General features: G+C 38.3%; 1 protein-coding gene across 2 annotated transcripts in view; it reads left to right on the top strand.

Annotated features, from left to right (window-relative positions):
• agps (alkylglycerone phosphate synthase) overlaps positions 1–18903 on the top strand; it is a 184852-nt gene extending 165949 nt beyond the window's left edge. For both annotated transcript variants that reach the window (XM_063052099.1, XM_063052098.1), the window contains one exon: positions 16718–18903. In XM_063052099.1, coding sequence (XP_062908169.1) covers positions 16718–16839 — 122 coding nt within the window. In that variant the 3' untranslated portion in view covers positions 16840–18903. The remainder of the gene's footprint in view (positions 1–16717) is intronic.
• The last annotated feature ends 7495 nt before the right edge of the window (positions 18904–26398 follow it).

Raw genomic sequence — 26398 nt, 5'->3', positions numbered from 1 at the left:
AAGAATATATTTCTGAAGTAGTGCATGAACAGGACAGGCTAGGCTCATGGCTGTGAACTGTGATAATGTTGGTTGTATTTCAGCAAGAGTAGGGGTGATGTACAGCAGTACGTTGGTTATTTGAGGCCAGGATATGGAACAAAAGTTTGTATGGTTTTGAATTTAGACACAGGTGTGGGTTGCTGGAGAAAGGAACTATTTTTTGAAGATTTGGAAGAATGTTATAGTTGAAGTTATACATTGCTGCTTCAAATCATTGGAAGGGTGGGGGAACTGGTCCACCCTGTCTTGGGACTGGAGCTAATGCTACGATACTGAAGTTTGTTGGAGGGATCAAAGAATGTGGGCTTATGCTAAGAGAAAACTACAGAGGTTTTCTGGATTTTCATACTCCAGTTTGAGAATGGTGAATATTTATAAATCTAGAATGGCACAGTAAATCACAGAATCAAAATGGGTCCTTTAGCCCAACTGGCCCATGCTGACTAAGCAAGTCCCAAGGGAGTCCTTTTTGTCCATGCTCCAAACCTTCCCTGTCCAAGTATTCTTTAAAAGTTGCTGATTACCTGGCTTAATCACTCCCTCTACCAGCTCATTCCATATATTGATTACTTTCTGGGTGGAAAAGTTGCTACTCAGGTTCCTATTGAATTGGTCTCCACTCACTTTAAGTCTATATCCTCTAGTTTTTGATTCCTCAACCCTGGGGAGAAATACTTTGCACATTAACCTTATCTTTGTTTCTCATTTTTATACGTACATCAAGTTCACCCCTTATTCTCCTAGAACCCAGTGAAAAAAGTCCCAGCCTGCTCAGTCTCTCTCGTAACTCAGTCCTTTAAGTACCAGCAACAACCTCACAAATCTCGTCTGCATGCTTTGCAGTTTAATAGCATCTTTGCTCATAGCAGGGCCACCAAAGCCGAATACAAACGTTCCAAATACGGCCTTACCAATGCCTTCTACAACTGCACATAACCTCTCAACTTACGTACTCACTGCTCTGACTGATGAAAGCCAGTGTGCCAAACACTGCCTCTCAACCTTTGACACCACTTTCTGAGAACAATATATATGTACATGAAAGTGTCCCTTATTCTACAAAACTTGGCCCTACTGTTTACTGTGAAAGTCCTACCCACATTTGTCTTCCCAAAATGCAGCCCTTCACTTTTATCCGAATTAAGTGCCATCTGCCATTCTTCGATCCACTTACTCAGCTGGTCAAGATCACTCTGTAAATCCTGACAGCCATCTTCACTATCAACAGCATCACCTATTACACTGTGTTAGCTGTAAACTTGTCAACCATGCCTTGTACATTCTTATCCAAATCGTTGATATAGATGATAAATAGCAATGCACCTAACACTGATTTCTACAGATCACCATGAATCATAGGCCTCCATTACTAAAAAAAGACCTAATATCACTCTCTGCTTCCTACTGTCTAGCCAATTCTGTATGCAATTAGCTAGCTTTCCCTGGATCCCATGTGATCTAACTTTCCAAAGCAGCCTACCATGTGAAACCTTATTGAAGGCCTCACTGAAATCCATTTGTCCTCATGTACTGCCCCGCCCTTATCAACTTTCATGGCTACTTCAAAAGAAACTTGATTAAAATTCATTAGCTATGACCGCTTACGAACCAAGCCATGCTGGCTGTCATTAATTAATCCCTGTCTTTCCAAACGCTTGTACATCTTTTCCCTCAGGTTTCCCTGTAGTAACGTACCTAACATGAATGTTAGGCTTACTGGTCTGCAGTTCCCAGGTTTTTCTTTGCCACCCTCCAGTCTTCTGGCACTTCACCCATTACTAATGATGCATATATCTCAGCTAAAGCTCCTACAATTTCTTCAATAGCTTCCCATAGTGTCCTTGGATATACCTACTCAGGCCCTAGAGATTTATTTACCTTCATACATCTTAAGACATCCGTTATCATCTCTCCTGTAATACAGCCTATTAAGATCTCCTTATTAGCTATTCATGTCTGAAGTCTTCATATTTTTCTCCACAATAAAAACAGTAGAAATACTCATTGAGGGCCTCGACCATCTCTTGTGGCTCCACAAGATGTCCACATTGGTCTTTAATGAACCCTGTTTTTTCTGTAGTTACTCTCGATTTCCCTTAATACACTTAAAACTCTTGATCCAAGTGAATCCCAGGAGGACCCGAGCCTCCTTTTCCATGATCAGAGCCTCAATATCCCTCATCATCCAGGGTTCCCTGCTGCAGCCAGCCTTCTTCACTCTAACAGGAATAAGCAGATTTTGAACTCTTTATCTCACTTTGAAAGCCTTCCATTTGTCTGCTGACCCTTTGCATGCAAACAAGCTACTCCAATTAATTTTTGCAATTTCCTATCTATTATCTAAATTTGCTTTGACCCAATTTAGAACGCTTTTTGACTTAGAAAATGGTATTTGAATAGTGGAGTAGAAACCAGCAACTAATATAGCTGTTAGAGTGGGGGATGAGAGATGTGTGCTCATTTGTCCAACTTTGTAGAAATTGGAGGATTTGTGTGCATTAAATCAATTTGTCACTGACAGCAATAGATAATTAAATTTGACTCCACTTTGGTTTCCTAAAGCATTGTCACTGCACGTACCTGTTTTTTTTTACAAAACACGTGCAACGGATTTTCTTTCTTCTATGGCAATGTATCAGGTTGGAGGCTACCCAGATGGAATATAAGGTGTTATTCCTCCAACCTGAGTGTGGCTTCATCTTGACAGTAGAGGAGGCTGTGGATAGACATATCAGAATGGGAATGGGACATGGAATTAAAATGTGTGGCCACTGGGAGATGTTTTAAAACTTGTCTTTTTTTAATTAATTTTATTTTTATTTGGATAATACAAGTAATACACAAACTTTTTTTTACATATACAGCCGTTTCCATTTTTTATGTGAGTAAGTCTATATTAATTTGTACATTCACAAGTGCACATTGAGATAATGTAGAAAATAATTAGGCACTCAAACAGATATTTATGTGCAATTGTAATTACACTCTAATAAACTAAACATTGATAATAGTTGTTACAAAAAATTTCCATGTATCTCTTCTGGTCCAAAATTTCCCCAGATCTTTTCTTTATTTGTGTTAATTCCACATTTTCCAAAAAAAAGAACAGTAAACATTCGAGCCAAGGTTGCTTACCTTAACACTATTACTATGTTGATGAGACAAACAGTATAAACCATTTGGAGAGTCATGTAAAGTCTGCTCGCTCTGGGGTTATAAATTCAATCCATTTATTCTAAATTTGATACAATTTTTCCTTTTGAATTCTCAGAGAGTAGGTAATCTTTTCTGTTTTAAATATTTCCAAAATGATTTCATGACAATCTTCTAATGTAGGTATATTGACGACTACATTCACGCTGCTTCCTGCACCCATGCTGAGCTCGTCAATTTCATCGACTTTACTTCAACCTTCCACCCAGCCCTCAAATTCACTTGGTCTATCTCGGACACTTCACTCCCCTTTCTTGATCTCTCGGTCTCCATCTCTGGAGACAGACTGTCCACTGACATCTTCTACAAGGCCACTGACTCTCATAACTACCTCGACTATACCTCTTCGCACCCTGCCACATGCAAAAATGCCATTCCCTATTCCCAGTTCCTCCGTCTCCGCTGCATCTGCTCCCAGGATGAGGCTTTCCGTATCAGGACATCTCAAATGTCCTCTTTCTTTAAGGATCGTGGTTTCCCTTCTGCTGTCATCAGTGATGCCCTCACCCGCATCTCCTCCATTTCCCGCACTTCGGCCCTCACCCCATCCTCCCGCCACCACAACAGGGACAGAGTTCCCCTTGTCCTCACCTACCACCCCACCAGCCTCCGGATCCAGCACATTATCCTCTGCAACTTCCTTCACCACTAAACACATCTTTCCCTCTCTACCCCTCTCTGCTTTCCGCAGGGATCGGTCCCTCTGCGACTCCCTGATCCACATGTCCCTCCCCATGGATCTCCCACCCGGCACTTATCCCTGTAAGCATAAGTGCTACACCTGTCCTTATACCTCCTCTCTTGCCTCCATTCAGGGCCCCAAACAGTCCTTCCAGGTGAGGCAACACTTCACTTGTGAGTCTGTTGGGGTCATCTATTGCATCCAGTGCTCCTGGTGCAGCCTCACGCAGATTGGGGGACCGCTTCGTCGAGCACCTCTGCTCCATCCGCCACAACAGACAGGATCTCCTGGTTGCCACCCACTTCAACTCTGCTTCCCATTCCCATTCGGATATGTCCATGCATGGCCTCCTCTACTGCCATGATGAGGCTGAACTCAGGTTGGAGGAGCAACACCTCATATACCGTCTAGGTAGTCTCCAGCCCCTTGGTATGAACATAGAATTCTCCAACTCCCGGTAATTCCCTCCCCCTCCCTTCCCCTATCCCTATTTCACTCTCCCCCCCCCCCAGCTGCCTATCACCTCCCTCATGGTTCCGCCTCCTTCTACTACCCATTGTGTTTTCCCCTATTCCTTCTTCACCTTTTCTGCCTGTCACCTCCCTGCTTCCCCTCCCCCACCCCTTTATCTTTCCCCTTACTGGTTTTTCACCTGGACCTACCAGCCTTCTCCTTCCCACTCTCCCCCCACCTTCTTTTTAGGGCCTCTGCCCCTTCCCTCTTCAGTCCTGACGAAACGTTGACTGATCATTTCCACGGATGCTGCCCGACCTGCTGAGTTCCTCCAGCGTGTTGTGAGTGTTTCTAATGTAGGTGATGTTGGATTTAACCACTTTCTGGTGAGTGATTTCTTACTTGCCACTAAAAAAGCCTGCAGCAGCTTTATATCTTTCTTCTGTTTCAAAAACAATACATGCCCCAAGTAGAGAGTCTCAAAGTTCAGAGGTATCTGAGTCTTAAATACCTTAACTAATGTTCTGTGAATACCTTCCCAATAAAAACTTAATTTAGGGCAATCCCAAAAAATATGGAAATGATTTGCCTCCTTGGAGCCACACCTCCAACACGCCACGTTTGTGTCTTTATATTTTTCCTGGTCTGGGGTCTTGAAGTACTTTATAATATTTTTCCAACAATGTTCTCTCCAAATCAAATAGTTAGTTGAAGACCACTGGAAGCTGCATATTTTCCCCCAAGCCTCCTCTGAAAGTACCAACCCCGCTTTTTCTCCCACTTCTCTTTAACATACAATGTGTTTTCATTTTTGGCATGAGAGAGGGCATTATATAATCAAGAAATTGATTTACTTTGTATTGAATTGTAAGCTGAATTCAGAATCTTGAAAAATTCTAAATGAAGGTACCCAAAAAAAAAAGTCATTGTGTTCTAGGCCACATTTGTCCTGCAGGGATTGAAAACTTTGTAATGCACTTTTATGTGTGAATGAGAGGTAGGTTGTAAGACCTTTCTTTATCCACAGTTCTAATCTTTTATCTCCTCTGCTGGGAAGAAATTCCGTATCATAAGCACACCATCTGAAAAGTTTTAACATGTTATTGATTCCACATGAATTAGCCACCTTCTGCCATACTTTTAATGTGAGATTTATCCAGCTGTTTTTAATCTTTTCCAATTGGGCCATCAGTCCTTTGTCTGCTATTGAGGACTATAGAGGAGAACTGTCAATCAATCCAAATTCTATTTCCTTCCATCTGGCCTTATATTCCCTATTACACCAATATAACAGAGGGGTTATCTGTGAAGCATAAAAATAATTTCCTCCTCCTTCCTTTCCTAACTGTAAGGTGCTAAATCGGATTCTAGGTTTCTTCCCTTGCCAGATAAAGCGGGAAATCCATTTGTCCCATTCCCTGAATTGATTATCGTCCACCTCCACAGGTAAAGTCCGGAAAAGGTAAAGTAACCGAGGGAGAATATTCATTTTTATGGTGTTTATCCTTGAATTTAAACTTAAAAGGGGATAAGATTCCACCTATGTATATCTGCTTTTATCTCTGAAATTAATGGCCCATAATTTACCTGTGACAATGTTGAAAAATCTTTTGGCAGAGTTATTCCTAAATATTTTAATGATTTAGCCTCCCACTTAAGATCATAAGTATCCTGCAATTTTTTGGATGCTGTATAATTTAAGGACAAAACCTGCGTTTTCTTTACATTAATTTTATAACCTGTTATTTTCCCGAACTCATCCAATAGTGTAAACAATTCTATAAATGACTTTTCTGGTTCACTCAAATAGACTAAAACATCATCTGTGAATAACGCCACCTTGATACCTTTTACAATTTCGCTCTGTCTTATTAGTTGAGCAAGAGGTTCAATATATAGTGCAAAAAGGAGAGGAAAAATTGGGCGTCCCTATCTAGTTCTTCTCTCTAAAATAAAAGAGCCAGAAAGGTCCCCATTTATCATAATTCGAGCTGTAGGGCTGTCATATAAAGTCTGGATTACTTTAATAAACTTTTTTTGAAAGCTGAATCTTCCTAACACTCTGTATAGGAATACCCAACTAACTGAATCAAAAGCTTTCTCAGCGTCTCATCCCACCACCATTGTTTCTATAGCGTTTCTAATAACCTGTTCTAGTATGTGTAAAGTTCTCCTTATGTTGTCCTGAGTTTGTCTTTGCTGAATGAATCCAGTCTGGTCTAAGTGGATGAGGCCAGGTAGAAGCTTTTCCAGTCTACGAGCTAATGTAGATGTAAATAATTTGTAGTCCAAATTAAGGATACTGATTGGCCGGTAATTACCACATTCTAAGTTATCTTTACCCTCTTTAGGAATAACTGAGATAATCACCTCTCAGTGAAGGTGGAATTTCTCCTCTCTCTAAGATCCAATTAAAGGTGTTAAGTAATAATGGAACTAACTATGACTTCAGCGATTTGTACCACTCTGAGGTAAACCCATCAGAGCCTGGAGACTATCCGGCCTTTAATCTAGAGATGGCAGCGTTCAGTTCTTTGGCAGTTACTGGTTCTAATAGGCATTCATTTTGTAAATCTGTGAGCTTGGGTAGATCTAAAGAATTCAGGAAAATGTCTATATAGGGTTTATTGGAGGCCCGGGGTTGAGAGTACAGCTCTCAATAATATGTTTCAAAACTCTCTTGAATTTTCCCTATTGTATTCTCCACAAGCTTTGTTTTTGCATTCTTTAATTTATGAATTGTATTGTCTGCTTGTTGTTTACGTAACTTATATGCTAATAATCTAGCTGATTTTCCTCCTACTTCATAATTCTTTTGTCTCAGGTAAAGAAAGTTTCTTTGAGTTTCCAGTGTGTACATATCATCAGTTTCACTTTGCACTTTCTTAATTTCCTGTTTTAAATTAAACTAATTTTGTTGCTATCTGCAACTTGAAGTTGTTTTAATTTTCCTTGAAGGTCTGCTACTTTTTGTGCATTGAATTTTTTCATGTGAGTAGTAATGGAAATAATTTTCCCTCTCGGTACAGCTTTCAATGTATCCCGTAAGATCACTGGTGATGTTTCTCCCATGTCATTATGGTCTAAGTATTCTTTGATTTCTCCCCTTAATTTCTCCATTACTTTTGGGTTATTGAGTATATGTGAATTTAACCTCCATAGTGTTTTCCTCATTTTCCTTTCCAGAATTAGAGACATAGAGACTGGACTATGGTCCAACAGATCAATCGTTGCAATATTACACTCTTTTATCCTGAATCTATCTAGGTTAAATATAAAAAAAAGTCTATCCTTGAATAAGCTGAATGAGGGAAAGAATAGTGCCTATAGTCTTTACTAGTGGGGTGTAATTCCCTCCACACATCTATAATTCCCTCCACACATGTATAATTCCCAGCTCCTCCATCAATGAATTCACTTTCCTCGTCAGACGTTTATTCTGAATGACTGTTCTTGAAGAATCTCATGCAGGGTTTAACCTAATATTAAAATCCTCTCCGCAGATTACTACCCCTTGAGAGCTGACCATTAGGTCAAAAATGTGTCTATAGAATGACCATTCACAACCCGGTGGAGCATAAACATTCAACAGTGTTATTTCAGTACCTTCTATTCTTCCTGTAATTTTTACAAATCGTCCATCCTTGTCTTATTTCAGAGTGCTCATAATTATGTTCATAATTAAGAGCACTTGATATTAAAGTAGCTACTCTTTTGTGGCCCAATTTATATGATGAATAAAATACATGCTTAAGGCCCATTTTTTAAAATTTTGCATATTCGGATTGGCTCATGTACATTTCCTGAAGGAAAGATATTTGTGCCCTCTCTTTTTTCAATTTAGACAATCTTATTTCTCTTAATTGGATTCAAAACCCGATTTATATTATAGGAAATTATTTTTACCAGTTCAATTTGCATTTTGTTCTAATAGAAAACAAAACACTCTCCTTTTCTAAACCAACAGTAAGCCAGAACATAAAACCAAACCCTAGGCATATTTGAACATAGAACATTTGAAAATTTTTCCTGGAAAGTCCCCGGGTTCTGATGGGTTTACCTCAGAGTGATACAAGTCCCTGAAGACACAGTTAGCCCCATTACTACTTAACACCTTTAATTGGATCTTGCAGAGAGGAGAAACTCCACCTTCCTGGAGAGAAGCGATTATTTCAGTTATTCCTAAAGAGGGTAAAGATAAACTAGAATGTGGCAATTATTGGCCAATTAGTGTTCTTAATTTAGATTACAAACTATTTACATCTATATTAGCGCGCAGATTGGAAAAGCTTTTACCTGGCCTAATCCATTTAGACCAGACTGGATTTATTCAACAAAGACAAACACAGGACAACATAAGGAGAACTCTGCACATATTAGAACAGGTTAATAAGAACGAGACAGAGACAATGGTAGTAGGATTGGACGCTGAGAAAGCTTTTGATTCGGTTAGTTGGGCATTCCTATACAGAGTGTTAGGAAGATTCGGCTTTCAAGAAAGGTTTATTAAAGTAATTCAGACTCTATATGACAGCCCTACAGCCCGAATTAAGATAAATGGGGACCTCTCTGACTCCTTCATCTTAGAGAGAGGCACTAGACAGGGATGCCCAATTTCTCCTCTCCTTTTTGCGCTATATATTGAACCGCTTGCCCAACTAATAAGACAGAGCGAAATTGTAAAAGGTATCAAGGTGGCAGGGATTGAACAGAAAGTGGCGTTATTCGCAGATGATGTTTTGGTCTATCTGAGTGAACCAGAAAAATCATTTATAGGATTGTTTACACTGTTGGATGACTTTGGGAAAATATCAGGTTATAAAATAAATGTAAAGAAAACGCAGGTTATGTCCCTAAGTTATACACCATCCAAAAAATTGCAGGATACATACGATCTTAAGTGGGAAGCTAAATCATTAAAATTTTTAGGAATAACCCTGCCGAAGGATCTTTCAACACTGTCACAGGTAAATTATGGGCCATTAATCTCGGAGATAAAAGCAGATATGCATAGATGGAATCTTATCCCCTTTTTAAGTTTAAATTCAAGGATAAATACTATAAAAATGAATATTCTTCCTCGGTTATTATATCTTTTCCATACTTTACCAGTGGAGGTGGATGATAATCAATTCAGGGAATGGGACAAATGGATTTCCCGCTTCATTAGGCAAGGAAGGAAACCTAGAATTCGATATAACACCTTACAGTTAGGGAAGGAAGGAGGAGGTATGGTTCTTCCTTGCCTGAGAAATTATTTTTATGCCTCACAGATAACCCCTCTGTTATATTGGTGTAATAGGGAATATAAGGCTAGATGGAAGGAAATAGAATTTGGATTAGTTGACAGTTTTCCTCTTCAGGCCTCAATAGCTGACAAAGGATTGATGGCCCAGTTGGAAAAATTTAATAATGCTTGGATAAATCTTACATTAAAAGTATGGCAGAAGGTGGTTAATTCATGTGGAATTAATAACATGTTAAAACTCTTTAGATGGTGTGCATATGATACCGAATTCCTTCCCAACAGAGGAGATAAAAGATTTGAGCTATGGATAAAGAAAGGTCTTACAACCTACCTCTCATTTATAGATAAAAGAGTATTACAAAGTTTCCAAATCCTGCAGGACAAACATGGCCTAGAACATAATGACTTTTTTAGGTACCTTCAAATACGAAACTATGTTAACCAGAGTTGTAGATATACAGACCTATCAACAGTAGAATTAGAATTTTTCAAGATTCTGAATTCGGCTTGCAGTTCAATACCTAGTAAATCAGTTTCTCGCCTATATAATGCACTCTCCCATGCTAAAAATGTAAATACACTGTATATTAAAGAGAAGTGGGAGAAAGAAGCGGGGTTGGTACTTTCAGAGGAGGCTTGGGGGAAAATCTGCAGCTTTCAATGGTCCTCGACTAATTCTTTGACTTGGAGAGAACATTGTTGGAAAAACATTATAAGATACTTCAAGACCCCATATCAGGAAAAATAGAAAGATACAAATGTGATGTGTTGGAGAAGGTGCGGCTCCAAGGAGGCAAATCATTTTCATATTTTCTGGGATTGCCCTAAATTAAGTCTATTTTGGGAAGGTATTCATAGAACATTAGTTAAGGTACTTAGGTCCCAGATACCTCTGAACTTTGAGACGCTCTACTTGGGGCATGTATTGTTCCTTGAACAGAAGGAAGATAAAAAGTTGCTGCAGGCCCTCTTAGCGGCAAGTAAGAAATCAATCACTAGAAAATGGCTAAATCCAATACCACCTACATTAGAAGATTGGTACGAAATTATCTTGGAAATATTTAAAATGGAAAAGTTGACTTACTCCCTGAGAACTCAAAAAGAAACATTTTATCAAATCTGGAATAAATGGATTGAATATATAACCCCAATGCGAGCAGACTTTAGATGACTCTCCTAATGATTTATATTGCTCTTCTCATCAACACAGTAATATTGCTAACGTAAGCACCCCTACTCTAAATGTTTGTTTTTTTTTGGAAAATAGAGAATTAACACAAGTAAAGGGAACGATTTGGGAAAGGGATAAAAAAAAAATGAAAAAATTAAGTAAATAAGTACATAGGGATTGGATAATTATGTCTGCGGGCAGGAACAAGCACGAACAAATTGGGATATAAACACCTACAATGGTTGGTATATAGGCTTGTATGCAACATTTTGGACCAGTGGAAATGGTCCAGAAGGATTGTATGGAAACTATTATTACCATTTTTCTTAACAACTAATTTCATTACTTAGCCTAATAGGTTAGATTTACCACAGTACATAATTATCTATTTAAATGTTTATTTTCCTTTTATATCATCTCAATGTGTACTTAAGAATGTATAAATAATTGTAGTTTTATACATATAAAAAAATGGAAAAGGTTATATGTGTGAAAAAAGTACATGATAATTGTGAATTCCTTATCCAAATAAAAATAAAATTAAAAAAAAAAGAAAATTTTTCCTGACTTCCAACAGTGAGGCCTGAGCACTGACCCGCCTCAGTCCAGAGGGATAACCCCTATCTCCAGTCTGTGTTAGAGGGCCCTCTGCAGTGTGAACAGCCATAGAGAATTCTCTCCTTTTTATGTCTCAACCACACTGCTGTCATTCAAGTTATTCCGTCTAGATTATTTTCAATTATCAGCTTTCATTTTACCTTTAAGTATGATCTACTCTTTTCAGACATTTCTCAATTATTCTACACTCTCTGTACGTTCGTGTCTGAATGCTTTCAGCTTTTCCTTATAGCTTGACACTCTGGTTCGAGTGGAGCATCCTCACCGCACTGGCTGCCATGTCCGCCGCTGAATCTTCTCCAGTAACGACTCCGGTTGGGTGATAACTTTTATCGGTGGTCCCCGAACCGCGAGATCCATCGTTGCCTCTTCCACCGTAGCGTAGGTTTTTGCCCCTTCATCATAAAAGACTCTTAGCCGAGCTGGATACAGAGTCTGAAATCTGATGTTATTTTCCTTCAGGACCCTCCGTGTTTCCGCGTATTCCTTCCAACTGGCAAGGATCCCCAGTGCGTAATCGTGGTCTAAATTGATTTTACTGTTGTTTCACATAAAGCCTTTCTTTTGCCATTCCAGTTTAAGCACTTCTTCCTTCATTCTGTAACTGAGAAATCTGACTAAAATCGATCTGGGCTGGGCGTCAGCCGGGGGTTGTGGTGCCAACGCGCAGTGGGCCCTTTCTATCTGTAGGTCTTTTGCGTCTGGTATTTCAAGGTTCTTTCTAAGCAGCTTCTCCACGAAGGGAATCACCAATCCGGGTTTACCTTCAGCTCCTTTGGCAACTCCATAGATCCTCACATTTACCCTTCTTGGTCTATTAGCTTCCACCGGAGCTGCTCTTGTAGCTTTAGCATTTCTTCTATCACTTCCTCTGCATTTTGCAGCCTCTCCTCAGTCCCTACAATCCTCGCTTCGGCTTCATCTAACCTCAGATTAGATTTTCCTATTTCTCCTTTAATATCTTCCAGCTGTTTGTTGATATCTTGTCAGAAATCACGAATCTCTCTGAGAATCAAAGTCAGATTCACCGATTCTTCCACGTTATCTCTGTCCTGGCTAGCCATGGGGGAGCTAGGCCCCTCTTCTTGCTGCGTCTTTTTATACTTATTAGCCTTCTGAGCGGACTTTTTATTCTTGTACTTAGACTCCATCCTTGCCTGTTTTATTGATATAGTTATACAATACTAAATATTTGTCTAATTTCGACCTTGGAATAATTTACGTTCTTTTTTTGTCGAGAGACCTTTTCCTACGCTGCCATTCTCTTGGTGACCTGGAAGTCCTCGCAAAACTTGTCTTTTCTAAATGTTTTCTGACTGGAAGCATTCAAAAACATTGTTGCAAACCTTGTTTTAAAAAAGATAAATTTACAATATTATTATCTTTCTTTCTTGTACCATAAAATCTCCATTCCATTAGTGGTCCGACTTGGAGTTGAGCAGTACAGCTTAGGAGCAGATCCATCAGTAGTAATTGTCATCAAGCTCAGGACTTGAGTATTGATATACAAGTATACATGTTGTGTAGTTTGCATTGACAATTTCAAGTTCAAGGTTAATTGTCATTGAACCATTCTCAGGAATATAGCCAAACAAAGCAGTGTTCCTCTGGGGCCGAGGTGCAATACACAGTATCAACAGTCACACACAGCACATATAGAACATATAATTAAAATAGCAGAAAAATGTACAGTTACAAAAAAAATTAAAAAGATAATAACAAACTAGCCCAAGTCCCTCATTGTCATGGCCTATAGATTGATGGTACATGGATGTTATTTTGGAGCCACATTTCAGCAAGGACCAGCCACAGTAGTTCCTCATTTTGCGCAGTGCAGCCACAGACGTATGCAATCCAGCTAGCAAAACAGTAAAGATATTAATATATTGGTTAATGAATGTTTGCACTCTTTGCCTTTCAGTGACATTGTCTTTAACACATCCTTGAATTTATGGGTGGATTTTTGTGCAAAAAGAGCACCCGCAGTGGTGCAGAATTTCTTTGTACTTTGTGAACCTACATTATGCAAGAGAACAGTGGTATTTGTTGCCGTCCATGGAGATTGTAAATTGGAATATTTGATTTAAATAGAACTTATAATTGAACTACTCAAATAATGTTAAAATTTAAGTGGAATTAGTTGATGGAATATCCTGTGTATAGTTTGTGTAATAGGTCATTCAAGGAATGGAATCTACTAAGCAGAGAGGCTAGCTCCTCAAAAATTTGAAAGTGAACACTAAAAACAGTTTATGGTCAACTAGTTTTAGGTCAGAGTTCTTAACCTGGAACAGTATTTTCCCAGGATGTGGGCACTTATTGCCCCTGAACCTTTGATACCACCTGAGGGCAGGTAAGAGTTAGCTATATTGCCAAATTCTGCTCACGTATGATAGACCAGGTGGGGTAAGGATAGCAGAATTCCCTCTCTGAATAGCATTTATTGAACCAGATGGCATTTTACAATGGCTTAGTAGATTTTTGTCTCCATTACCTATGCTAGATTTTATTCCAGATATTTGATTGAATATAAAATAGCCCAGCTACAATAAAGATTGAGCACTTTCAAGCATCTTGAAGTGATCCTTGTTGCTGATGTTCACAAAGAGCAATAACACTCATATCAATATGTTCACACTTCACATCCAACACATCATTTAAGTAGTGATGGATCTTGTAATACATGGAAAGCATAGTAATTTTGAAAGCAAGCGGGTCTGACTAATTTCTGTTATGAGTTTTATTTCACATTGTGGTCGTTGAAGGTTGTTCTTGGAATGAGGTTGCTGACTAGTGATGTGTCTTGGGTCAGGGTTGAGAACTTTATTATTCATTACTTATATAAATGACTTGGATGCAAACACACAAGTTATCAGTAGATTTGTGGATATCTTGAAATTAGGAGGTATTGTTTGCAATCAATAAAGGTTATCATAGATTACAAGGTAATATTGATCAGTGGGCCAAGGAGTGACAAATGGATTTCAATACAGCTAAATGTGAGGTGATGCATTTTGGAAATTCAATCCAGCATACATCTAGGTAACTCACTGGGGAGTGCAATGGAACAGAGATACTTTAGAATACAAGTGTATAGTCATTGAAAGTGGCGTCAGGATGATGAAAAGGGCATTAAGCGTACTGGCCATCATCAGTCATGGTACTGAGTAAAGGAGTTAGGACAATAAGTTACAGCCGCATAAGTTGTTGGTGAGACTACCCCTGGAGCACCATGTGCAGCCTTGGTCATCGCGTTATAGGAAAGATGTGGTTAAGATGCATGTTATAGGAAAGAGTACAAAAAAGATTTGAGGATTTTGCCAGGACTAGAATGTCTGAGTTACAAGGAGAGGTTGGCCAGGCTAGATCTTTATTCTTTCGGGAATGAGGTGTGATCTTACAGAACTGTTTAAAGTTATGATAGGCATATATAAGGTGGATGATAACAGTCTTTTCCTAGGGTTGTCAGTAACAGCATTTTCCCTCAATGAGAGGGGTAAAGTTTAAAAAGGACCTGAGTGGCAACTACTTAATGCAGAGGGTGGTGAGTTTATGGCAGGTGCAATAGTATCATTTAAGAAGCACTCAGATAGGTACATGGAGGGTTGGAGCTTCAAGGGTTACAGGCCAAATGCAGGAAATTGGAACAAGCTGAGTGTGCGCAGTGATTGCATGGACTTGGTGCGAAGGAACTGTATCCTCGTGTTCCTGTATGACTCTATACTAGATAATTATTTAATGTTTGGTAATTAATTGCAAAATTATTCAAAAGGATAATAAAATTCTGAATAATAGAATTTTAACTATTTTTCTTGGCTTTGAAAAAATGAAGCAAAAATGTGGAACCACATAATGTATAAATTAATTGGGTCATTCGAGGTGCTTTTGGCATTTACTATCAATATGGCTTTAAATGGTCAATGATGTTTAACTTTTGCATGGTACAGTCACTGCAAGTTGTATGCGTAAAATTTGTGCCTAACTAAGCTTTTTCTTATTAAATTGAAATTTATTGTTATATACCATTGAACCATTGATTTTACTGTTCCTAAACCACTTCGTCCTTTTCCTACAACCACTTAATCATATAACATGTTGAAAGCTTGTTCTTATTGTTTTATATATATGATGAAAATCGAATATGGCCTTTATCCATTGAAGGTGATATGTTAAACAAACTTTTAGTCAGACTATAAATATCCAAAATAACCTACAAGTTCTTGGCTCACTAGTCAAAAGAATATTTGATTTATTATGATTTTAAAAAACTGAGGAAATATGACAAGATGGATGTGCAAATTAATACTCCGACAAAGCTAATAATGCACTTCAAGTCCCTTCTGCTTTTGTTGCTGTGCATGGCTTCTCTTCATACGCAGGGATGTTTTTTTGGCTGTTCAAACGTCAGTGCATTTCCATATGGAGTTAGTTATGTTGGAGGTGTGCAATCAAGCATGTGTGTTTTTAATAGTCCATAATACCAACAGCATTCCAAATAAACGACTGCTGCTTGCAAGCAAAAGAAAATCTGCAGATGTTGGAAATCTAAGCAACACACAAAATGCTTGGCCTGCTGAGTTCCTCCAGCATTTTGTGTGTGTTGACTGCTGCTTGCATTTTTCCTGGACTTATTATATTTGTAAATACAATAACTATTTGGTATTGGTAGATAAAATTGTAAATGCTTAATTTTCTTCCTTCTTAGCACTATTTGGACCTGCCCTGTGGACATGTTTAAGTAGTGGGGCTTTAAAATGTCTTTTGAGAAAACTCTTTGATTTGTATTGCATGAGTAACTATACAAAGCACTCTACAATGCTTTAACTTTTTTCAAAAGATAGCATTTCAGTAACTTCAATATTTATTTCAACATCAATATGTACTCCTCATTTTTTTGGGGGGGAGTAATTGAATGATGCGGGATAGTTGATGGTGATGGTGGATGGGGAAATTCAAGGGTATCGAACAGATGGTCAATTAGCTGTATGGTTTCAGTGATCATATGATCAACTAAAATAAATCCCTGTGACCAAATGATGTGCCTGAAAAACAGTTGAAGACACTGCTAAGGTGATTTGCTTTACAGCCTTCAATTCTTTAGAATTTTTGCCTCCAAATATGAAAAGATTGTAGAGTATGGAACTCTTTTAGGGAAACACAGAGCATACTGGGGCTGAGTTCATTAAGTCGAGAAGCTTTGGATTTCCTTTGTAAGTAATAATTTCACGTTGCATTTTTATGTAAATTATCTCAACATAAAATGTATTGAAGCATTTTTGTGTCCTTCCAGTGGGAAAGTTGCGAAAACGATGGTTGAAGGAAAGCATCTCTGACGTTGGCATGGGGATGCTGAAATCTGTTAAGGAGTACGTGGATCCCAACAACATATTTGGAAATCGAAACCTTCTATAAATCAAAATTGTGCTCAGCAGTAAAAGCTTGAATTCTTGGAAAGGAAAGAAATCCCATTGTCTTAAACCTGAAATCTCCAGACTATCAAAAACATATAATTTGTAAACAAAGCACTTAAGGTAGAATTATTTGGCTAATTAATGTGGGATTTAGAGCACATATTTGCAGAAAAGATCTGTGTCAAGTGCAGTGCCCTGTTCCACTAACGCTAAGAATGTTTTTGATGAATGTGTTCAGCAGCAAGGATGACATTCAAATGTCAGTTTTTTAAAAACATGGATGGTTGGAGGTTGCTTATAATTATCTTGTTTATTTTAAAAGGCATGGTTGGTCAGCTCTGCGTTACTGCCTATTTAAGTCCTTCAAAAACTTCTGCACTAATTACATAGCCATACCTGCTTATTACTGGTAATAATTTTGCATGTTAATTCACTTCTGTAAGCAAATGTTACTAAATGTTAAACTATCAACTTTATACAATTTTCATTTTGATTCTGTGATTCTGTTTTTCCTTGTTTTCCCCAAAGGGAAAAGATATCAATGTACAGAGTGCACATTGTAACAAACCTCCTTTGTGAATTATGGGTTTCTGATTAAATAAAATTACTACAATTGTTTACTGTTCTAGGAAGAAATGGTATTCTTGAGTGTGCACTGGAGATTAAAAGGGTGACCTTAATATTTGCATAGAGATATGTGGATGATGTTTCTTATATCATCCTTACTAATTATTTTTTGATTATTTCAATAATGCGTATTTTTTCCTGTTGTCTTTGTATGAAGCTGTTCTATTAAAAGTTTTGCTGAGCATTAAACAGATTACATTGAGTTTCTGTAAATGAAAATCTAAAATTACATAAGATTTTTTATTTGTATGTGTAATGGAACTTGATACATTTAATATATAACATTACTGTTGTGTATCACTCATTTTGCTACATAAGACATCAGCATTTTTGCTTGAATGAAAATCAAGTTTGATGTGTGAAAACTTGTAATCAGCAATGTGCAATCTATATTACATTTGGAAAACGTTTATAATTCGTCTTGAATCACTCCTCATTTTGCTAAATGTATTGCTGTTAACATGAATTTCTGGCATTTCACTTGTGAAAGAACAAGATTAACTTTGATATTAGGGACTGTCACCAATGATGTGCAATCATGTGTGATTGATTTTTTTTTTAGTGCCCTAAATTGGTTGTGGATATGGTGTGCCTTTTGCCAGAAGTAATGTCTGTTGTAAAGTTGATTGTTTTCTCTTCACTCCTCACTTGCACATTCCTCAGGCGTAGAGTTTACTTAGATAAAATACACTGAGCTAATCACATGCCCTGCTTTCATGTGTGTGAGAATCAATCCCACAGGTGGCTTGAAATTAATAGTAATGTGCTTGTATGCAGAGAAAGGAAACTGACTGATGCCAGTCTGAGCTATTTAGAGTTAAGATGCTGATGAACCTGAGCTTGGGTAATTTTCTGTTTATTGGGAGTTGGGGGAAGGGAAGAACATGGGGAAGAAATGGGAAGCATTGCTGCTGCCTTTCCACCACTATCTGAGAAAGCTGCTTAAGGATTGGCAATATACTGAGCACTTGCTGCATTTTTCAGTGTAGAGCAGGGGTTTCCAACCTTTTTTATGCCATGGGTCAGTACCGAGCAGGGGGTCCACGGACCCCAGCTTGGCAAGCACTGGTCTGGAGAGAAGTAGTGATCGATAAGTTGCAATTAAGAGACACTTGGTTAAAAATTGGCTGAGTGCTTCTTGGTTCATTTTTTCCCCTTATTTGTAATAAGCTTTATATAAACAAGTACTTTTTTTGAATCTTCAATTTCCCAACTATTTTATTTTCTGGAGCTGATTTATACAATAAGCATGTCAGATCCTTTTTGAATCATTTGTAAATGTACTGCACCTGAACACTGTTTTGTCAACTAGTTTTCAAAGTTTCATATTTTCAACTTACCTGAACTCTTTCTTTAACTGTCTTGGCCCCTGCATTTCTGTTGCAAAGCACTAATGTGATGTAATTTGGAATTCACTTTAAATAAACTTGTAAGGAATTGCTCATTTGACTCCAGTAATTCATTTGTAACCATGTATCAGTTTACTGAGTACTGGATGCCAACATTCAGGTATCACTATAAGCATGAAAAACAGTGAATATATTATATAAAAAAAAAACAAAAGGAAATCATTTAAGTCCTTTCTTGCCAATTACCATCCTCCCTTCCTGTACCCACTCCCAAAACAAAAACCGTCTCATCTAATGTAGTGCACACACGCAACGCTGGAGGAACTCGGAAAGTCAGTCATTATCTAAGGAAGAATAAACATTAAGTATTTTGGGCTGAGTGTCTTCATCAGGAGACCCTTTTCATCCTAAAATGCTGACTGTTTATTCCTCTGCATAGATGCTGACTGACCTGCTGAGTTCCTCCAGCATGCTGTGTGCGTTACTCAGATTCCCAGCATCTGCAGAATCTTTTGTGTTTCTCTTCTAATGTCCTGGAGCATCTGGCTGTATATTTTTATCTTGATTAGTTTCTTCATCTAATCATTAACTTGTTTCTATAACTTGTTTTCCTCTCAGATCTTGAAACACCAAACATTAATCCAATTCTTGTGTCTGAAGATGCTGGCCTATTTTTGAGGCAACTTAAAACTCAGCAGGTCAGGTAGCATCGATGGGAATGAACAAACAGTCGATATTTTGGGCCAAGACCCTTCTGAGCCTTGTCTGGTGTTGCTCACGTCTCTTTCAAACCTGTTGTGACTGTTTAGTTTGTGTAAAACTAATCTGGTTTCATTCCGTCTTCAATCACCACTTTATTTCACACCATCTCTTCAAGTCGTGGAATTTTCATCTCTGAATCTTAGCTGTTTCACCTCTTATTCAGATCTATCACTCCTTGCATAATTAATGCTGAGGCTTGAATAGCCTATGTAATTCCATATTTTAAATTATTAAAAAAAACAAAATTATCAGCTGTATTGAACCAGTGCTTGTGCCTATTCAACTGAGTGTACTACTTCATTCTGTTTTCCTAATCCTCTACATATTATTGTCTCTTTTAAATACTGTCCTATTTTAAATCATGACATAGCCTTTGATCTGTAGTTAAGCACTTTCTGTCCTAATCAACCCTCAAAAATTATCTCGCACTTTCCTCTATTTTAACAGCGATAGATCTATAAATATGTCCATTTGATTAATCAGAAATTGTAAGCAACATTTCATTCCTTACCCTATTAAAAATCTTAACATTTTTGATATTTTCTGTTGAAGCTTTCTTAATAATCCTAATTTCCAATTTTAATACATTTTCAAAAGCATTGTATAAATGTATCAATTTCTATATAATGATGCAAAATAGTTGGCCAGCAGTTGTCTTGTTAAATTGGACATTTTAGACTTGTTTTTATGATAGGTTTGTACACTATTTCACATTTCCTCAATTGTCACCAGTTGAAAAGTGCACAGCACCTTCCCACTAGCTATGGGATCAAATACAGAATTATATTAAGACATGACGCTTTGAATCTTTCAAGGTCATGGAAGAGCAAATAGAACTTAATCTCCAAAAGCATGTGAATTTTGACCGCTTCAGACTTCAACACACCAATCAATATCACATTTATATGATTTCTTTTGGACCTAAAACTGACCAATGTAATTGCAGCTATTTATAGTGTCTGCATTTGGGGTGGGGTGGGGAAGGAATGAAAAGCAAAGTAAAGAACAACATCGCTGCAGTAGACCATCAGCAAAGATCGCACTATATCTGGACTGGTAGACCAGGAGATATTTCAGTGGGGGGGAGCGGATGTGTAACAGAAAACTTGAACTTTAGTGAGCAGGCAAGGAATTGAAAAGGAATGGTGACCTACGAACAGGGTGATCAAGCGCAGTGACGGCAATCAGTTGTGATACTAGAAAATAGACTGCAATGCCCCTTTTTATTGCTTATACCTGGAGTAAGGAATCATTGTTTTCTGGCTATGTAATTTTAGTATACAGTATTATGAAATTTGTAGTTTTGGATTAATTTCACTTTTTCATTGCAGCCTATTGCACTTTATGATGTAGGTGTATATAAATAATATTGCATGGTTTTCCAGCTTAAAACAGGTAAGTGATCCTTGAAAAAAGCAGTTTTTCTGACGCTAATTGCAATGTATTTTGTGACTTTCTGTTTAATGTTTCTTTAAAACTGACTAGAAATTTCTAGAGTTTTTAAGTAGCTTGAGCCTGCGTTGGGGAGAGTTGTTTCTGATTGCACAATATTGGCCAGATGGTACTGATCGTTGCAAATGTAGCTTTCTGTACTCTATACTTTATACTTTCATTGACAACCAGGGTAAACAATAGCAGCACCTCTCCATTTCATGAGAAGCTTCAAAGATAATATTTTTATTGAAAGGAAAAACTCAATGAAAATGTTCTGTGAATGTGCACATGTGTATATCACATAGTTTGTTGCATTTTCTAAACTTTTACCTAATTTTTATAATTCCAATAGAGAAAAAAACATTTAGAATGTATAGTCAGTGCATTGTATCACACTAAACAGATTTATGTGTATACATTTGTGTATACATTCACTCACATTGTTGAAACTTTAAAAATTGTAATGCAATACCTGAATTTCTTTGTGCAATTTGAACTTCTTATTTTCTTTCAGAAATAGTGGTGGCATTGGTGGTGGTGGGGGGGCGGGGGTGCGGAAGTTAAGCAAATTTCCAAAACAAAAGAGCTGGGTTATGTTGTTATATATGCCAAGAATAATCTTCAGACTCCAAAATGAACTTCCAGCTGACAGTCTTAGTTGGGGCAAGAAAGTATTTCTAAGATTAAAGTCTTTAAAAAATGATAATACTGATTTAAAAATATGAATGATAATTCAGTCGTACTATTATACATATGCATTTAATATTTTTCATTGTCAACTTTTTTTTGGAATTTAGAAATTAAAGGCATTTTATTTTGTAGAATGTTATTAACAGATTGTTCTGACTATGTGATGGATATTCACTTTCCTGGACCCAAGGATATGATGAATATTCACTTTCTCGGGCCCAAGAGGCTTATTGCTAACCTCAGCTTTCTAGCACAGCAGCGTGACCTTTCTAGGAGTCGAAGAGTTGTTTTAGGCCAAGTTCAACTTCTAACCAATATTCCTTGTTCAGCCTTGTTATAAACAAGTGAACAATGAGGCTCTCGTCAGCCCATGACTTAACCAAGAGAAACAATGGGACCCACATTGGCCTAATTAAACATCGTAATCACCTGGCCTGATGAATGCAACTGAAAAAGCATCATGTGCAGGTGAATAGATGACAGAGAGACGAACTAGAATTCATTTCTTAGCCTTCAGTTTTTGTGATGGACGATTCTTTCATCTACAACTCAGTGTATCCTTCTAGTTAATAATAACAATAACTGTTTTTGGCAATTCTCTGTAGTTTATAAATCTTTTGTAATTCAGGAATTTTTTACGTTAGAAATCCTCTGAGTTTCAAGTGTGTGTCAAGAATTGACTAAAGTGTGTATCATTAAAAAATAAAATTAACTGTTTAACTACTTTGTAAGCTGGAAGTATCTCCACCTTAGTAGGGCGGGAAGACTCACTACTCAGTGGGTATTGGCAGCTAGATCTCTCTGTAGAGACGAGACAGGGAAGTGAACTAGCCTTTGAAGTGAAGGTTGGTACAGCATAATAACCTCGTTATAATGAAGGTACTCATGGATAACTGCATCCAGTAGGTTTAAGTGACCTTTTGGGAATAGAGCTTTACAGACAGCAAGCACAGTACCATCATAACTGGTACTTGTATGATAATTCATCTGCATTCAACTAAAGCCAGATTGCATTTATTCAATGTAAAATCTACTGGTATCCAGTTATGTTCCTTTTAATCAAACATGCTAAAGTTGGATATATTTAATTCTTTTCTATTGCATCTCCAAATTATACAGTAATATGGTGTAATATAAAATCCTAAGTCGCTGCGTTTCTCAAGTTGGATTAATTTGTTTAAGTTGTATTTCCCAAAGCCTATATTTCCCATGCTTCTCAAAGCCTGCTAGACAGTGTTCAGTGGAGAAACAGCCCTGTGAAATTGGTTCACAAACTAAACATTATGTTACTCTTTTGCTATATTCAGTTTTGAAGCCATACATAGAAAGTTGTAAAATACCTTACTATTATTACCAGGAAAATCTTTAGGAGGATGGAGTGGGGGAGAATTTTGCAGCAAGGGTGATGTGGTCCGCTTTCACACACAGATAGCGTGGGAATTCACTACTGCACAGTCTCCATGCTGAGTGGTTACAACACAGAGGCTAAGTAGCCTATTATATCCTTACCTGGCTGACACTGAAGTTTCATCATCAACCCCTTTCTCTGCAGCCTTGCGATTTTTTTTTCTCCTCTACATCCAATTCCTCAGTGAGCACAATGGGATCTGCCTCCAGTGTAGTCACAGGTAGTGTATTCCAGATTCCAATTATACAGTATTTGGCAAATTCTCTTCACCATCTTATACTTATGGCTTCGTGTTCCCATTCTGTCTTAACCCCTCACCATCTTGTATACTTCCAACAGATCATCCGTCAGCTTATCTCAGTCCTGGAACCCTCCTCATAAATCTTTCTGAATCTTTTATCCTTTCTTTAACATGGTGACTAGAATTGAACACAATACTCCAGTAGAGACCTAGATCACAATCATAGAGTCATAGACCACTAAAGCACTGAAACAGGCACTTTGGTCTGTCTGGTCTGCGCTGAACCATTATTCTGCCTAGTCCTATTGATCCGCATCTGGACCAGAGCCCTCCATACCCTCCCATCCTTGTACTGTACTTGTCCAAACTTCTCTCAAGTATTAAAGACGAGAGATTCTGCAGATGTTGAAAATCCAGAGCAACATACACACAATGCTGGAGGAATGCAGCATTTAGGCAGCATCTATGGAAATGAATAAACAGTCAACATTTATCAGGCCTGGAAAGGAAGGGGAAAGAAGCCAGAATAGGGTGGGGGTGGTGGGGGGGAGAGGATACCAGCTAGAAGGTAATGGGCAAAGCCAAGTGGGTGGGGGAGGGAGATGAAGTAAGAAGCTAGAAGGTGGTGGGTGGAAAAGGTAAAGGGCTGTGGAAGAAGATATCTGATAGGAGAGGAGAATGGACCATGAGAGAAAGGGAGGAGGAGGAGCAACAAGAGGAGGTAGCAGGCAGGAGAAGGGAAGAAGTAAGAGGGGATCCAGAGTGGGAAATCGAAGAAAAGAGAAGGGGGAGTGGGAAAAATGACTGGAAGCTGGAGAAATCAGTGTTCATGCCATCAGGTTGGAGGCTCCCCAGACTGAATATGAGGTGTTGCTCCTCCAACCTGAGAGTGGACTCATTGTGGCAGTAGAGGAAGCCATGGACAGACATATCAGGATGGGGATTGAAATTAAAATGGTTGGCTGTCGGGGAATCCTGCTCTTTGTGGTTGGAGTGAAGGTGCTCGACATTGTGGTGCCCTGGTGTATGTTGGATCTCAGCTATGTAGAGGAGACCACATTGGGAACACTGGATACAGTAGATAATCCCAACAGATTCGTAGGTGAAGTGTTGCCTCATTAAAGGACTGTTTTTGGCCCTGAACAGAGGTGAGCAAAGAGGGGAATGGACAGGTGTAGCACTTCTGCTGGTTGGGATAAGTGCAAGAAGGGAAATTAGGGGGAAGGAATGAATGGGCAAAGAAGTCATAGAGGGAGCAATCCCTGTGGAGAACAGAGGTGGGTGGGGGAAGAGGTAAAGATGTGTTTAGTGGTAGGGTCCCAATTGATGGCAGAATTTGCAGAGAGTGACATGCTGGCTGTGGAGGCTCGTGGTGGCAGGTGAGGATAAGGGAACCTCTATCCCTGTTAAGGCAGTGGGAAGATGGGGTGTGGGCGGATGTACGGGAAGTGGAGGTGATGCATTAGAGGGCAGGATCAATGGTGGTTTCTTAAATGTTGCAGTCAATTGCGCAACCAGCACTTCCATTGGCAACTTGTTCCACAATGGACCACCCTCTGAGTGAAGTTTTCCCTCAGGTTCTATCTAAATATTTCACTTTTCACCTTTAACCTATCACCTCTAGTTCCAGTTTAACCCTACATCAGCCTGCTTGTATTTACCCTATCTATCACTTTCAAGGAATTAGGGATCTGTATTCCCAGATCCCTCTGTCCTACCACACTCCTCGGTGCCCCACCATTCACTTGTAAGGATTCAACATCTATGCCCTGAATGAAAAATCCCAGTATTGTGTATGTTTTATTGACCACTTTCTCAGGTTACCCTTGCACTTTCAGTGACTTGTGCACACATCCCAGTTTATCATCCACTGCATCTATTTAAGATCAGTATCCTTTATTCTGTATTGTCTCTACTCAATCTTCCTACTAAAAGCCATCGCCGTACATTTTTCCCACATTAAATTTTATCTGCCCATCCCTCTTGCCTGCTTTATATTCTTCCACAGTCTATCACTATCTTCTTCACAGCTCACAGTGCAACTGAATTTTTGTGTCATCTACAATTTTAGAAATTGTGGTTTGCACCTTTAAGTCCAGGCCATTAATAAAGATTAAAGTAAAACAACAGTATCAGCACTAATTCCAAGGAAGACCATTACTCACCACAAGAAACAACCTAACCACGTCACTCTGGCTGTTAATTGCTTAGCCAAATTCATATCTATGCTGCCAATGACTGTTTTGTGGCATGTTATCAAAGCCCCTGAGTCCAGGTACACCACATTAATTGCATTACCCTCATCAACTCTATCCGTTACACCATCCAAAAAGTTCTTTCCAATTAGTTAAACAGTTTGGCCCTACCGAATCAAAGTCTGCTTTCCTTTGTTATCTCATTTTCCTCTAGGTGAATGTTATTCTCCTCCTGAATATATACTTCTAAAAACTTTCGCACAGTGGTTAAATGGATTGGTTTGTAATCAATTGGTTTGGATTTATTCTTATTTTTGAAGAATGAACTATCATTTGCAATGTTCTAGTTCTCTGGCACTGTCCTGAAGTATAAACAGCTTCGATGAATGTAATTAGAAGGGTTTTGTATGGTATTGATAGGCTTTCTATGATGGTTATTGATCACTATTATTGGCTTTAAGATGTTCAGATCTGGATTCAATAAATATCTGGTGAAACTTTCTGCTGTACTGTACAACAGTGAACAAGCACACTTTGCCTTAAGCTTTCCTAGCAGAGTATTAGGAATGACTTGTGGGTATAATCATTTGTAGCTTTAAAGCTTACATGTAGCAAGAAAGTAATACTTGGCCAGTAAGTAAAATATGCAAACCAGACTTAGGATTCCCCATGGAAATTTTATTTAATTCATTTGAAAATAAAATGAGTAAATGATTTTCTTGTAGAGAGATGAAAGCAATTAATCATTCAGTTGCAGCCCAATTGGCATTTTCTAATTTGCACTCTACTCTGCATTAATATTCTAAATCAGAGAACTATATGTAATGAAATCCCTTACACATTAATTAGGTTTT

The sequence above is a fragment of the Mobula hypostoma genome, chromosome 6 (assembly GCF_963921235.1).
Source record: "Mobula hypostoma chromosome 6, sMobHyp1.1, whole genome shotgun sequence".
Lineage (NCBI taxonomy): Eukaryota > Metazoa > Chordata > Chondrichthyes > Myliobatiformes > Myliobatidae > Mobula > Mobula hypostoma.
This window is presented reverse-complemented; position numbering and strand designations above follow the sequence as displayed.